Consider the following 15,852-nt stretch of genomic DNA (forward strand, 5'->3'; position numbering starts at 1 on the left):
TTAAAATGTAATAGTATTTCATGCAAACACTGTTTTATGAAATTCTCCGTTGGAGCATTACATTGGACGATAACTTACACAACTGTTGAGGTATTTTTTCCACAATTCAATAAAGTTTCATATGTCATATTTCTGTGAATGAGTGCGCCTGAATTAATAGCCAGTTGCTTTCCCAGACTGAATTAATGTGGCTCCCAAATGTTTTAAGTTTGAATTAATTTTTAAAAGTCTAAAGAATATTTGTCAAATGTTCATGTGTTGAATGAAGGCGGAGGAAAAGCAGTTAAGGATTTTAATTCATGCCCTACACCTTTCAAAAACGTTTGACTTCCCTTGGGCTTGATCTTCAGGTAATGCAGATTTACACCACCGCCAAGAAATTTACTGAAATGTTTCCTACAACACACAGCAGCACGCTGGATATTTAAAATGTTCTCTTTTGCTTGGATGTGTTTGATCAGATAATCAGAACCACAGTCTAAAGGTCTGTGATCAAAGCTTAGTTCAACAATTATTTCAAGTTTTAAAAATGTGTGGGAGTTTAGTTTTATAGGGAAGATCCATTCCAATATATCTGTTTCAAGAATGAGATAGATTAATGTGTTTCTGTTTGAGCTTTCATAGAATCTGACTTAAAAAGAATAATGCTGAGCCAATTAAATATGGTACTGGCAAGTAAGTCTAAGATTTTTATATATACATAACATTAGCTGTAACGCTTTCAAGGTCATGTAAGAAAGGATCACACAAGTCGCATCAGAGAAACATGTAAAGGCTTTACGTTGTTCTGAAACTAGATTCCAACAAACAGAATGCAATTACTCTGTTTTATGCTAAACATTAAAGCTGTAAATTTCACTCAAAAACTTTTTAAAAATCTTGTTTCTATTTGAGACATGTTAGGAAGATATTTCTCAACGTATCTAAAAAAACAAACACTTGTCTCCGTCTCTGTGTTGTCATCACCTCAGTCTGTCAGAGTTGTAAATGTCAGGTGCTGCACAGCGTAGGTGTGTGTATGCTTAGTGTGTGTGGTGGCTGTGACTGTACAGTTGAGCTGTAAGATGAACGCCGCGGCCTTCGCGCTTAGGCCTGTTGTTGTCATGATTACAGGCTGGCCTTCGCACGCTGCATGATATTGGGCCTGAAATTCGCCGAGCGATATCATGTGACCTGCAGGATGACGAGCTAGTTGACTTTATTCCAGAGGAAGACGAGGAAATTTATAGGGTAAATGATTTAACCCTGCATGAGGGGGGAAATGTTTGGTGCAAAATTTAGGTTTATGGCAATGTGTCAGTTTGTGTTTTACTGGTAATGCACAGTTTACATGTAGCTGCAAATGTACATACAGAATATTAAAAATTTAAGTTTAACAGCCTTTGCAAACTGTAAATGTTTGTTTTCCTTTGCTTCAGATGTGTTTTCCATTTTTTTCTAGGCATGGGCCAGTTTTCAGTCACTATTTTAAAAAAGCTAATGCTACTCTTGGTAAACATTTACCACTTCTCCCCTACCTGTTAGTTTCCACAGAAGCATAAAAAATGGTCAAAGGTTTATGTTAAAGCTAATTATTTTATATAAAAGCCTGAAATAGACTTTCAAATGAGACTGAAATCATTTATCTAGTTTAATAATAGCAGAATTTTAGTGAATATGTAACAGATTGTTGTTCATTTTTAAATGTCCAAATCTGTTTTGTTGCTGAGCTTAAATTGCAAAGTTTTGTCTCAGACATTAATCAAGAGGGTCTCTTGCACAGTTAAAAAAAAAAAAAAAAATCCACTTCTTGGTGGAGAGTTTAGCTATTGAAAACATTTTTTTTTCAGGGAAAATGTTATATTTTAAAGCATTTCCTTTTCAATTGATACAGTTATGTTCATTTCAATGAAAAAAGTGTATAAAAATCAAGCACAAGTGAGTTTGTAAATCAAACTCAGTTATCAGTTCATAACATTTTATGAGTTCAAACTTGTTCTCTGGTCTTTAAACCTGAGGTTGAATTTAGATTTTATCCCTGGTTTTGATCAGTTCACTGATTTTATACACCACCTGCCTGTGTTACTTTAGTCAGAAGTATGTGGGCATCAAAACCAAAATACCTAAGAAATATGGTAATATTACCCTAAAATTCCCAATGATGTAACAGTAATATACTATTGTACTTTGTGATATATTTAAGCAACAGTAGAAATCATAGTTGTATTTGTTTTAACAGAGTTCAGTTGTGTCATAAATTGTACATATTTTTATTTAAAATAGTAATTCAATAAAACTCTGGTATTTTCTTAATCATAACATCAGTTCTGGCCCATGCCTAGGTTCTTGCTTCCATCAGTTGTTATAATCTCAACAGTGCTGTCATTTTACTCGCATATCATGTCATGAACCAGCTTTTAAACCTACTTTTGCACAACATAACTCTTGAAATGACACCAGTTTTCCAGCTAAACAATATCAGTCTGTTTCTCAGCTGTTGTATGGGAGTAAGAGGCTCTTGTGGTTTTGCTTTGGACGTTCTTCTGCAGCGTAACGGCGGCCTCTTCGGTAACCACCTAATGAACGGCGGTCACCGGCGAGCCAACGGCCATCAGACCAACACCACACAGCGCCCCCTGCAGGTGCAGCCCCCGCCTCACTATGCTCACATGGAGCAGCCAGTGGGGCGCCTTTCTCGAGCTAACGCAATGGCTCACCCCAACCACCATCATCACCATCACCACCATCATCACCGCCACCACAACTCCTACGGCAAATCTCCCAAATCCACCAACATCAACTTGAACAACGCCAACATGTCCAGTCTGCCCAACGGAGGACACCATATCTACTACGAACGCGCTCCGCCAAACGGTTACCCAGGTTTACGCACCTCCTACTACGACTATAACAAGCCACGGACGCCCCAGGGTCAAAGGTAGACACGCTGATTTTTAACACTGAGATAAATTACAGCATGGAATGCACAATTAATTTATCCCGTCTTGGATTCCCATCATTGCCCCCGTCTTTCCTAACCTTTGTTTACGATATTTTTTTTTTTATATATAAAAGTGTGGATAGAATTAAAAAAAAAAATACAAGAGGAGAAATCAGAGATTGCTGTTATGTTTTCTCCTTCAGACTCTTTCTTGGTGTCTTTTGCTCTGAAACTAGAAAAAGACAAAACAGTTGAACATTCAGATCAGAGGTTGGCATTTCGGCTGTTACTTTGGTTGATGTCTTGTTTAGAAACAGAAGAAATCATTCTTTGTGTGACAGCTTTCTTATGCTTGAAGTGAGCACAATTATTAACACTTATAACCAAAATGTTTCTACCAAAATCTGGCAAAATACTGAGTTTTAGATTGACCAAACTACATTTCTCAGAAATTAAAATTCCAGTTGTGCACTGATTTGCCATCCAATTAATCCTAATCTGTTCCCATTAAGTAATCCATGTACAAATCATTTGGTAGTCAGGTTTTAATTGCAAATAACTCCAATTCTTTTTTTAAGTATTAAGAATTTTGCTCATTTATGGGACTAGTGAAAAAAAAAATTACTTTCTTATATAATTTATTAGTTTTATCTCATGGTTAAAATTTGCAACTAAATGTAAAATATGAATTACTCTTAATAATGTTAGACTAGACATCCAGTGTGGCAGCGAAGCTTTTCAACGGCATCAGGTCTTTAGATATCGCTGCCTAATTCACCGTTTTAACCTCTGGTTGATGATAGATTCCTTAGTTTTATTAAAGCATTAGAAAAACTTTATAAGCGCCACAAATGATCACTTCATTCATAATAATTATCTCATAACTTACTTCTTTATATTAAGCCATTCTGAGAATAAAGTGGGTCAAAGTTTTCATCAGAGAAGCAGAAATGCTGATCTCTTCTTTCATGTTCATTTTTTTACGAAAAAATCTAAATGTTTTAATTGTACATCAGAAATATATATATATATTTATATTTTTTGCTTTTCCTCTGGTCTTAAAGGGAACTACAACAAACAGCTCAGTCGGTGTTATAATATTTTTATCAGCCTGTTGACCAAATAATGAATTTAATCAGTGACCAACATCGTATTATTCATATATTATGTTTACTTCATTGTTGCAACATTTGAAGAGTTTCTCTTAACCCTAAATAAGTTTGAAGAGCAATTTAATTGCTTTGTCTTTATGCATGAAGAATAGGTTTTATTGAATGACCAGAAAAAGCTGAACTGCCCTTCAGCATCATTCTCTGTCCTCTTCATACATATATATAAAAATGCTGTATATGTTTATATACAGACATATATATGTCTGTATGAGACATATACATGTCCCTCCTCCTCCACCCTTTTCTCTATGTTCTCCTTTTCTCCTTCCTTACTAAAATGCTTTCTCTCAATCATCTCTCTGCTCTCTTGGACAGAAGGCGCTACTATGAGACATATGTTAGGTATGTTGTTTTATTAGGATTTATGTCTAAAAGGCATTAAATGGGCTGTTTTTGTTTCATTTTGACATGGACGGCTGCATTCTTGCTAAGTCCATAAAATATGGTGAATATTTCCAGTTTTGTGTCTGAATCCACTTCAGCTATAGAGCAGTTCTGTCAAAGATGTAAATTATGATTTAATGTAAACACAGTGTAAAATCAGTGGTTGAAATATGAGTCATGTTATTCCTAAACACCAAAATCACCCAGTTTATTGCAACAAGATTAACAATAAATTTCAGTTTAACATCACAAGATATTATTTTTTGCTTTTTTTGCTGTATTGATGTGGCTTTTTCCCTAAAATTAGTCAGTTTATTATTTACCTTGCAAGTCTGATTAATCTATTGAAATACTGCCATTATTCAGCCTTATTAAAATTTACTTTGAACGTTCACACAATCATTGATATTTTACAATAATATTTTTCTGAGTGCAGTTATTTTTAATTAAGTCATTTACTAATTCTTAAAGAGCAAATCTTTTTTTATTAAATTGCTTCTGTTGTGCTACAGAAAACTTTTGGCAACAGTGTCTTCCTATAGATTTATAAATGATTAATTAATGCTTAGTAAAAAATCCAATTTAGTGAAAATGAGTTAATAGTGACCATGGGTAGAAAAACAAAGTAGCATCAATTTGAGTTTGCTCTCTTTTTTGAAAAAACATTCAGGTCAAAACATGATAGAAATTATTTTTTTCTTGTATTTCTGGTTCTGAATTTATTATTTTAATCTTAGTTGTTCAAAAGCATACAAGAAAGTTCACACTTGTCATTACTTATTAAACAAATGTTTTTACTCCTCAATAATCTGAAGTAGTGCTTTAAAGAAGATTGTGTTTCATACAGCTTTGTAAGGAGCAGATAAGGTCATAAAGGCAACAACTATTTCAAGTTATTGCTGTTAGAGGTCATCAGGTTAATTTTTCTCACACAGCATTTATTTGATGGCTTCATCTTTTTTTAGTAGATACTAACAGAGACTTAGATTTAAAAATGTATTAATCCTGTGGAATCAATCATTTTAATATATCCTGATAGATAAATCTTTCAATTTGAACAAATGATGTACTTGCATTTTTCTTATTCTGTAAATTGTTCACTAAAACACATCAAGGAGAAATCAGTATAATTATTTACGGTCTGTTTTGTGACTTTACATACGTTTTCCTTTAAATATTGGTTACAAATTTTGGAGTTAATTAAATTGGCCATAATGCTGAACCTGTGATCTACAGGAAGCATCTTGAAATGTCTTTTTGATTTTATGTGGTAAATATTTAGAAGGCTAAAAGGCTTGTGTCTGCATGACAACGCATGGCCGTTGAAAAAGCAGAGTGAACACAAAAACCCTTTCGCCTGATCGTCCCTCAGGTCCCAGAGAGGAGACGGCCATCACCCCACCATCCGCAGGGAGGAGGAGATCGACGAGGATCGCTTCTCTGGGGAATATTACAGCGGAGAGGAGTTTTATGAGGAGGACAGCATGCTGTCAGGGGACAGGTGCCTCGTTTTTTCATTCTCATGGTGTCGCTTACAGAGTGACGATGTATTCACTGAGGTTTTAAGTTCTGTTTCATTTTTGCAAGCATCCAACGGCATGTCCAAAACATTTTTGGCTGCTGTTTGTGCAGCTTTTTTATACATTTTTTTCATCTAAACCTGCAGATATCAGACCAGTGACACGGAGTATGAAACTCCGAAAGGCTACCACCACCCCGACAGTTACTATGACGACGATGAGCAGCCTCTCTACCGGGACTCACGGAGGTCACCAAAGAGAAGACTGCTTCCTGCCACACCTCAAGGTGCTGCATGAGGCACAAAACCTACAGTTTGTGATCAAAATGTGGAATTATGCAAAGATAAAATAGCTTATCCCTGCAAATCCTAAGCACAAGTTGGGATTTCTGAACAAATTTATGTCCATTATTAAGCAAAATGCTTCATCAAGTCTTCATGTAAAGTCTTCATATATTTTTATTAAATACAGCAACTTGATAATGCTAAGATAATAATATTTATGTAATAAAAACAACAGCAAATGAAAGAAAATGACTGACTTGAATAAGTACTAAATTAAAAATATACATGTTTCAATTTAGAAATGTATTTGGAAATATCCCTCTAATTAATAAAAATATAAAATCAAAACAAATACTTACCAAAATTTTAAAAACACGTCTAAAATAAAATATTAATACTTTTTCATTTCATGTTTGTTTTTAAACCTGAAATGATGAATTTTGAAATGCATAACTTGCTTTAATAAGAATTTTGAATATATTTCTAAAATATCAGTTAATTTAAAAACAGATATTTTCCTTATTTTGTTTTTACTTTTCCACATTAATTTTAAGTACTTTGTTTTAAACAGTGGCATAATTGTTTGCTCCTTAAGTAAAAGTGTTGATCTTTTATTTATAACATTTTTCATGCATTGTGGAAAAAGATATTAGCCTGTGTGTGCAACCAGTTTTCATTCCCAAACGGAAAAAATAGGAAATAAAACCTGTTTTGGATGAATAAAAGTTCAAATTGTTTTGAACGATTTATGTAATTCCACTTTTTGTCTCATTCGTTCAGGTCACAGAAGGCCTTCCTTTAACTTTGAGTGTTTGCGCAGACAAAGTAGCCAGGATGAGCTTCCACATCAGCGTACTGCTCTACCACTGCACCTTATGCAGCATCAGGTAATTCATGACTGCTTTCATTTTGTGTTTCAGACATTTCAGTTCTGACAGAAATTATCTCTTTAGATGGTCTTGGACCAGAGCTGCCACGTTTCCTGTCTGCATGAAATGTTTTCATCTCCTCACCGCTCAGGTAATGGCTGTAGCAGGCCTGGACTCCAGCAGAGCCCACTGCCTCTCCCCCACCCGCTCCACTCGCTCCTGGGCCACACCTCCCGCCACCCCGGCCAGTAAAGACCAGTCGCCGTACTACACCCCCCTCATCCGGGTGGACCGTCCTCACAGGGAGAGCATCTCTGGCAGCCACGTGTCTGTGCGCAAGAGCTCCTGGTACACAGACGATCCAGAGTATTCCCAAAGGACGTATTCGCCCATCCACCTGCAGGTTCCCCCGGAGTACCACCACCAGTACCACCAGAAGAGAGGCAGCGCCACCAGCCTTGTAGAAGCGGTCAGTGTCAAGCCGGTTTTATGTTGTTGCACATCCAAACGTGGATGTATTTTATTAGGATTTCATGTGATAGATTAACAGAAAGTAGCAAAAAATCGAAATGTACACGGTTTTCTAATTTAGGTAACAATCTGAAATGTGTAAAATGCATTTCTATTGAACCCTTTTTCCCCTGACACACCTAAGTAAAATGTAGAGCAATCATCTGCCTTTAAAAGTCGGTTTATTAGTAACTCTGGAGGAGCTGCAGAAATCCTCAGGTGGGAGAATCTGTTGGCAGGACATCTAAAGATTGTGCACAAATCTGACCACTACAAACCGATAAGATGAGATGAGAACTTTATCGTCCTTAGAATAGAAATGTAATTTACATAATCTGTCAGATGCCTCTCATAAAAAACAACATGTGTCACACAACATCATAAACATTCATCATTATAATTCATAAACAAAGCTACAGTTTGATCTCCACTGGGTATTTTATTGATTGTTTTATGGAATATGGCAAAAAGACGTTTTTGCATCTGTTCCTTCTGTAACACGCCACACTGACTCGCCTCTCAGACGGCAAAAGTTCAAATTCATCGCTGAACACATGGAAGTAAAGGAAGAAAAGCACTTTGGAAAGGCAACTTTAGGACGTAATCTTGCAGTTTAATGTAGGAAACACAACAAACATGAGAAAATGTGAATCAGATGAGACCATGTTTGTACTTTTTATTACATGCAACTCTTTGTGTGGCATAAAACAAACATACAGTCACTATCTATTACAAAACGGTTTAGGTTAAAGCATATTCATGTGTTAGCATGGCCTAATCAAAGTCCACACCTAAATATAACAGAGAGTAGGTGGCAAACTTAAAAAGTGATGTTCACAGATGCTCTCTTTGAAATCTGATTCAATTGAAATAAAAATAAATCAAACAACACGAGTGATCGCCTGTGATTTCACTGTGTTGTTTTTATTGACAGTAAGAAAGTTTAAGGAACACAAATACATTTTTAACAAACTTTAGTTTTAGTAGAATTATAAAAAGCTAGACCTTTTATTATTCAGACTGCAAAAAAAAAAACATTTAAAAAACAAAATAACATTTCCTTCTCTTTCTGCCCTGCAGGTTTTGATATCAGAGGGTCTCGGGAGATACGCCAAGGATCCCAAGTTTGTTGCTGCCACAAAGCACGAGATCGCAGATGCATGTGAGATGACAATAGACGAGATGGAAAGTGCAGCCAGCCACCTGCTGAGCGAAGGGATCGCCCCCGGCATCAACGGGGTCAACGTGTTTCCCCTTCTGGCCCCCAGGGACTACGAGCTGCCGGACACCGGAGCCAGTTACAGCGACGAGGAGCCAGAGACCGAATCCAGAGCTCCTTACGAAGAGGACCTGGCTGACGAGATGATCTGCATTACGACTTTATAGCATTAGCTGGAAGATCTGCAGATCTGACTTGGGTACAATCTGGAACATTTAAATAAAAAAAAAAAGAAATGCATCTGTTGGCTCCGACCAAAAGAAGTGCCTTTTACACAGAGCAGAAAAAAAAAGGCATACGGGAGGAAGAAGCGCCATAGAAGTCCTGAACGTTGAGATCTCCTCCTGCCAGCAGAGGAGGCGAGAGACTGAAACTCTCTGAGGAAGATCTTCACCTGGAGGGAACACAGCCTGCAGCCGGCTGGAGGCCAGGCCGCTGACGCCAGGGAGAGAGAGAGAGAGACGCTCTGCAGGGAGGGTCTCTACAGGTGATGACAATCAGATGTATGATGTCATTACCTCTGTCACTTTATTAAGGTTCGGCATATCATGCAAGTTTTTAATGCAAGCATAGTGAGGCATATCTAGACATGTAGTCTTTAGGGGAAAATCAGAGCTTGGTCCGTTTGTCGTTTGAGGCAGGTTGTCTTAGGATCGCTGGAGCTGATCGAAAATGTCGAGTCGTAACAGATTATGCAGGAATTAACTGTCCTACTTTTAGCATCATTCAACTTTAGCTGTGTGTGTTTAACGAAACAAAAGCATTTGGAGTAAATGCACTAGCAGGCAGGTTATTTTAAACATTTAAGAATAGCCTGGTTAATATTTCTTAGTTGATATGCTGTAAATTGTATAATATAACAAGAGAAACTTTGTAAAGAGATAACTCTATATTTTGTAATTATGTATCATTTAAAAGATCAGCAATATGAACCCTTGTGATTCCTGTTATTCTATAAAAGGAAACTTGCATTATTTTAATGAGGTACTATGATATTTAAACGCCTTTTGTTTTGTGCTAAAATGCACACTTTATTTTGCCTATAAAACATTTTTAGATGCTCTACTATGGTTACACACCTGCACAATATATTCAAAAGACTTCCTAAAATGGGGTAAACACACATTGGTTTTTGTAAAGCGGAGCGTTTTCTGCAGTCGAAGTGTCTGAGGAGTACCTATGTTTGGATATTTTGTGTCGTGTGTACATGAATTTAAATGCATCCATGCATAAACATTGCTGCTTTCTTTGTTGGTTTTCGAATCAAACTTTAGTTTGTCAGCCCCTGATGAAATGCCTTTTTTTTTTGCTGCTGAAAGAACTAAAACTTGGACAAACTGATATGTGTGCGGCTCATGCTGGGCTTGGTATAAAACTCCACACTCCACAGGGACTTCTCTGCCTTTATGTACCGTGTTTTGCAAAAACTTTTTATGCCCTTTGAATGTTTTCACATTTGGACACATTTCAATCAATGACCTCTATATTTTATTTTATTCTATTTTTTATGGGATAGACCAAAACAGCACGGTTCATAGTTGTGGAAGGAAAATTAGACGTGGGTTTATCTTTTCTTCACATAAAAATCTGAAATGTATAAAATGCATTTGCATTCAGACCCCATGAATCAATACTTTATTGACAAACCTTTTTGCAGCAATTAGTGTCGAGTCTTTGATCAGTCCAATTGAATTTACGGTGCAGCGTCGCAATAGCATCTAAATCAACTTGAGTCTGGACTTCGACTTTCACTAATGTTCAGTAAGAAGCATCTGAGGTGTTTAGGTAACTGATGAATTAATGCAGGGATTAAATTACGCACAGATGAACTCTAATTACAATTAATAGGCGACTTCTGAAGGCTGTCGGTTGAACTAGATTTGTTTTGGGGACACCGGAGCAAAAGAGGCTAAACATTACTCTGGTCAACAGCAAAGGAGTTGTCTCGGGTTTTTCAAATGTTTTAGGGTCATTTTGTTGTCCTGAATCCAAAAACCACGTTGGTTTTGCTCAATCGGGTCAAGTTTCTGAACTATGGATGCATCAGAATGCATAACTTGTTCTAACAAATGGATTGGGTTTCCTGAGAATCTGGGACCAATGACTGATGAGACGGAGAATTATTTCAGTTTACATGTACTTACTCTTACCAGTGTTTGTTATTCAATCTACAGAAATCCAACTTTGTGACATTTAACTTGAACAAGTTTTTTTTTTTCTCCTGAAACCTTTGTGAATGAGAAATATTAACGGAAATGAGCTGATAATGTCACAAAAAGGAATCAATTTAGTCAGAAGATCAGATTTATCTAAATTATTAGAATAAAATCCTGACCTGATTGAGAAAAATTGACGTCATTTTTGGATTCAGTGGTACAAAAATAATCCTAATTCTGCTGAAAAAGCATAGACAACTTCCAAAGAACATTCTTTTGTAACCCAGTGTTATTATCTACTGTGGGGAAATGAACAATTCCTTCCTCTTCACAGGAGCTACTTTGTCTTGGTCTGCCACATACAGTTGGAAAAAAAAAATACACATTTCTTGTTGTAATGTGACAAAGTGTGAATAACTTCAGTGGGCATGAATACTTTTTCAAGGCTCTACGGTTTGTGAGGGCTTGCGGCTGCAGGCCAGTGATGCTCGTGTTCACGGTGGAACAGCAGGGGGCGCACTGGTGCCAGAAAGGCTGGGTGGTGCAAAGCAATAACCCCGTCCGCACCCTTTTCTCTCTCCCGCCCGGTTTCTCGCATACAGTTTATACCTCGTTGGCAACTCTGACGACATATAAGTGTGTCAACATATCTGTTCGCACAGCGTGGAGACTTTAAATGAGTTTTACTGCGGGCTGTACTCCCCCCGGTCCCCTTATAACAGCTCAACTTCTTCTGTGTTTCATCAGTTGTCATTCCCCAGTCCGTGGACTAAATAAACAATAGTGTTTCTTTCAAGTATCAAAACGTAGAGTTGAACTTTCCACAGGTGATGTTTAAGGTTCCTGTGACGTGTTGCTCATGAGCACTTGGTTCGTCGGTGGGTGTCCTCTCAATCTGAATGCTGTCTTGAACGTTGAGGTTTTCCACTTTGTGTGCACATTGAAAGGGCTCTTTGAATTGTTTGTGAGTTTCAAACAAAAAAAAGTGTGTTCTAGTCCTTTTTTTGTTGGTGGCTAAAAGGACCAATGCACATAAAAGGCACATTGTACTATGTGTAGCAATTACAGAACTAATGAACTGAAGATATGCATTATTTTGTAAAGACTTTTAAAAAGTTGTTTTGAAACTAAAGATAAAGAGAACTTACTTTTACCTCATGTCAGGGAATTCCTGAGAAAAGAAAATGATTTGGTTAAGTCTATACCAATGGTATTTAAATATTAGCACATAGCTGTTTGTCTTTGCACAAGTAAATGTATAGTGCTTTTTGTTTCTCCTTTTTCTAAACAGATTTGTGTATTAAGGTGAGGCAATTTTTGTACTTTTTGTGACCGTGCATATGGTTTAGTGGAATCTGTATCTGTCATTTACACCTCACCTCTAAATGCTGGGAATGAAAGAGTATTAAAAAAAATATTTTCAAGGTGCACTGTTCCTCTGTCTCACAGGTATGGAAAAAAAAATAACAGAAAAAAATACCAGTTTACAGAGAAACACATATTCATTGAAACATTTTTGTTAGTTTTTCCTTCATCTTGTTACGGTTATTATTCTTACTATAACGGTTATTAATGTTCAGAAATCTGTATTAAAATAGAAGATAATGTAAAATATGTACAAACATATGGGATGACCCATGGTAATGTTCTCTACTTGAAAGTCTTGACATTTCCTCAATGTTTTTATTCAGTAAAACATCATTTCTCTCAGTAGCAAATGCTTTAATACATATTTAAATCCTCTAGATTTTGTATCGATGCATTTTTTTGTATTTTTTTTCTTTTTTTTCTTTTTCATTTTATTTTGGCCTTGACTTCATTTGATATTTTATTTTCTATCATCAATAAATAAATTTATGCTGAATTAATGTTCTCGCTTATTTGTCACTCAGTTTTTGTTTTGTCTTTATTGCAGATTTAAAAAAACAAAAAAAAAAACAAAGATGACCGCAGAACACTAATTTATTGATGTGCTTAATGCAAAAAATCTGGTTATAATATTTCAACTGGGAGCCACTTTATTTGTAGACACGGCTTCCACGGTGGTTGTCGCCTCTGACGCCTCGTCTTCCTCCACCGTCTCCTTCCTGCAGAGCAGGAAGGGCACCGCGTACTTACGAAACTATAAAACAAGCAAACAAAAAAACAAACATACACAGTTATTAACATCTTACATGTAAGTCAGTGGATCCATGAGGACATCGGTTTCAGACTGTAGGACAGTTTTAAACATGCAGCATGAAGCTCCCATAAGCTAATGCTGAGCCTTGTGTACGCTCAGTGCCTCGTCTCTTTCCTGGAATAAAAATAATGTGGATCTAATTCGTCCTCTTTAAAGAAAACCAAAGAGACGCATTAACTACGCTCATTATTTTTCTTTCTTATCTCCTCTCTGCTTCTTTCCTGGCTTTATCCAGAGGGAAAATATGTCTTCTGAGAGCTATTTCTTTTCTTCCTTCACAGAAAAATAGCTCTGTTTTTATTATTTTACTATTTAGCTGAATTTCTCTGAAGTCACTGATGGAGGTTGGTTCTGTTTTTCTTCCCCAAAGAAATTAATTGTCACTCATGTCGTCTGTGCGTCGTCATTTGTGTCCAGCTGTTGCTGCTTATACCCTGTTTGCAGATGTTTTCCTACCTTTTAAAAGTATTCAGTCAGTACTTAAATGTTTATTTATGTTTATTTCCTATGTAAAGCCCTGACAGAGTATTTGTGTCTCTTATTGTGATGTTTTTCTTACCCAGTAGAAAGTATGTGTGGCCGTGTTTCCTTTGTATTTATTTATGCAGCAGGTTATATTATACATAAAAATGTAACAGTTTTTCTCAGAGTAGAAGAACTCCAACAGTTATACGTTAAAATTATGATGCAGCACTAAAAACACTAAGCCTGTTTTTAACTTGAAGTACATCGGAAGCATGATTTCTCCAGCACGATGTCTGTGTTATGTGTCTTATCACCACTAGATGGGGTTGATGAGCTTTTACAAAAGCAGCTGAGGATTTATAGCTGATTTACAATCCCCGTTCTAATTGTTAGAATAATCAAAGTGTGGTTTTAAGTCACCTGTTTGTTGAGCAAGATGTAGATGATGGGATTGTACGCAGTGCTGCTTTTCGCCAGGTAAACCGGCAGCGATCCCACCAGCGGATGAATCTTTGCATCAGGTCTGCAGACTACAAACATGGCCAGACTGGCGTACGGGAGCCAGGCGACCAGGAATGACAACACCATCAGAATCACCATGGACGCCACCTTCATCTCCCCTTTAGCTACTGCTCCTCCCTCCACACAGGCCATCTTTGAAACCTGCAACACAGGGATGATTAGTGACTGACAAGCCAAGGCCCGTGAGCTGTGAAAACAGCTGTTTTTATTTTAATAAATGATCCTCGTAATAATAAAAATCAAAAACAAAGATATTTGTGATACAGGTTAGCATTTGTTAGTAATTGAATGATTAATTTCATCTCAGAGACATGGTGTTGTCTCCCCAAGAAATTGAATAAAATGTATAAAAAAAAGACAAGAAACTGATAAAAGCAAACTGAAAAGACCATCAATTGTGAGGTTAATTTTGAATTAATAATTGCACTAAGGTTCAGAAATCTGCTGAAAAAAACACCTGAAACAAAATGGTAAACATGTCACCATGACGATTAATAATTAGCAACATTTCAGGGCATCAAATGATGATAATCATTCAAAAGTTAAAAGGGAGAAAGATTTACTGTGTAGATTGGAGACAATTTTAAATTTTTCAAAGTAAAATTTAATTTATGTGTAGACTACTTCTCTTTGTTCACTCCACATCAATTTTATGCGTTTTCTCTCTTGGCATTTTGTAACTGCGTTGTATTTCTTTGTTTATTATGCTCTTAACTGAGCAAGGTGATTATCTGAAGTCGTTCCTCATCATATTTCTTTATAAGAACAAAGTATGGCTTCTAAAGTGCTGATGCAGGAGAGGCATTAAAGCATAAAAGAAACATTTTGGATCTCAGACATACCCACATTGGTCTTTTGGGACGAGAAACGTCTCACCTGGTGTAACGTCCACAGCAGTTTTGCATACGAAACCAGGATCAGAGTGAGAGGAAAGGCAAAACACACAGCAAAGTATGCAATGAGGTAGGAGACGTTGTTGGGGTCTGTGTTGTGCCAGTCTGGTGCGCAGCTCGTCCCGACTCCCTCCAGGTCGTACCTGCCCCAGCCAAAGAGCGGGGGCAAGTTCCAGGCAAGAGACCAGAGCCAGGACAAGACTATGCCTCCGACAGCATGCTTCTTCTGGAAGGTTATCTGTCCCAGAGGCTTGCACACCACAAACATCCTCTCCACTGCGATCAGAGCCACTGTGCACAGGGACGTGACGCCTGCAGAGCAAGAAAAGCTGATAAAACCAGTCAACTAAGGTGAGCCGGTTCCTGAACTGCTCCACTCTTTAGACTCACCACACAAGGACACAGTGAAGCCCTCCACCACGCAGCCTGCCCTGCCCAGGGAGAAGTACCCCTGGGCGTTGTTCACCACCGACAGCACCCCCCCGGTCATCGCTGTGCCCAGGTCGGCTGCGGCCATGTTCACCAGAGCGTAGTTGAGCGGCTGCCTCAGCTGCTTGTGCATGAGGGACACGATGATCACTGTACCGTTCAGCACAATGGCAGGAATGGTAAAAAAGGCCATGATGACGGAGAGCACGACGAAGCCCGCTCGTGACAGAGGGGGCTCCTCCATGTAGAACGAAGCGTTTGGCTGCATTGCTGCAAAGCAGGGAAAAAAAGGGGTCCGACTCTGTGTTTCCTTTTTAAGTCAGAGTT

At 37.5% G+C, this 15,852-nt stretch overlaps 2 protein-coding genes across 19 annotated transcripts in view; one reads left to right on the top strand and one right to left on the bottom strand.

The window, feature by feature from the left end:
* cacna1da (calcium channel, voltage-dependent, L type, alpha 1D subunit, a) overlaps positions 1–9,520 on the top strand; it is a 71,067-nt gene extending 61,547 nt beyond the window's left edge. For 14 of the 18 annotated variants that reach the window (XM_016671843.1, XM_016671853.1, XM_016671859.1 and 11 more), the window contains 8 exons: positions 1,114–1,230; positions 2,529–2,917; positions 4,408–4,434; positions 5,849–5,977; positions 6,143–6,282; positions 7,061–7,167; positions 7,301–7,618; positions 8,740–9,520. In XM_016671843.1, coding sequence (XP_016527329.1) covers positions 1,114–1,230; positions 2,529–2,917; positions 4,408–4,434; positions 5,849–5,977; positions 6,143–6,282; positions 7,061–7,167; positions 7,301–7,618; positions 8,740–9,045 — 1,533 coding nt within the window. In that variant the 3' untranslated portion in view covers positions 9,046–9,520. The remainder of the gene's footprint in view (positions 1–1,113; positions 1,231–2,528; positions 2,918–4,407; positions 4,435–5,848; positions 5,978–6,142; positions 6,283–7,060; positions 7,168–7,300; positions 7,619–8,739) is intronic. The other 4 variants (XM_016671855.1, XM_007552277.2, XM_016671851.1 and 1 more) reach the window with 3 other exon arrangements.
* A 1,577-nt stretch (positions 9,521–11,097) lies between these two features.
* Positions 11,098–15,819, bottom strand: LOC103138495 (parapinopsin-like). Its single transcript, XM_007552702.2, has 4 exons — positions 15,487–15,819; positions 15,080–15,408; positions 14,102–14,344; positions 11,098–13,156 (listed from the first exon to the last, which is right to left on the bottom strand). Exons 1-4 carry the CDS (start codon positions 15,791–15,793, stop codon positions 13,037–13,039), a joined length of 999 nt encoding a protein of 332 aa, XP_007552764.1. The 5' UTR covers positions 15,794–15,819; the 3' UTR covers positions 11,098–13,036.
* Between the last annotated feature and the right edge of the window lie 33 nt (positions 15,820–15,852).

Source organism: Poecilia formosa, unplaced genomic scaffold, assembly GCF_000485575.1.
Source record: "Poecilia formosa unplaced genomic scaffold, Poecilia_formosa-5.1.2 Scaffold2, whole genome shotgun sequence".
Lineage (NCBI taxonomy): Eukaryota > Metazoa > Chordata > Actinopteri > Cyprinodontiformes > Poeciliidae > Poecilia > Poecilia formosa.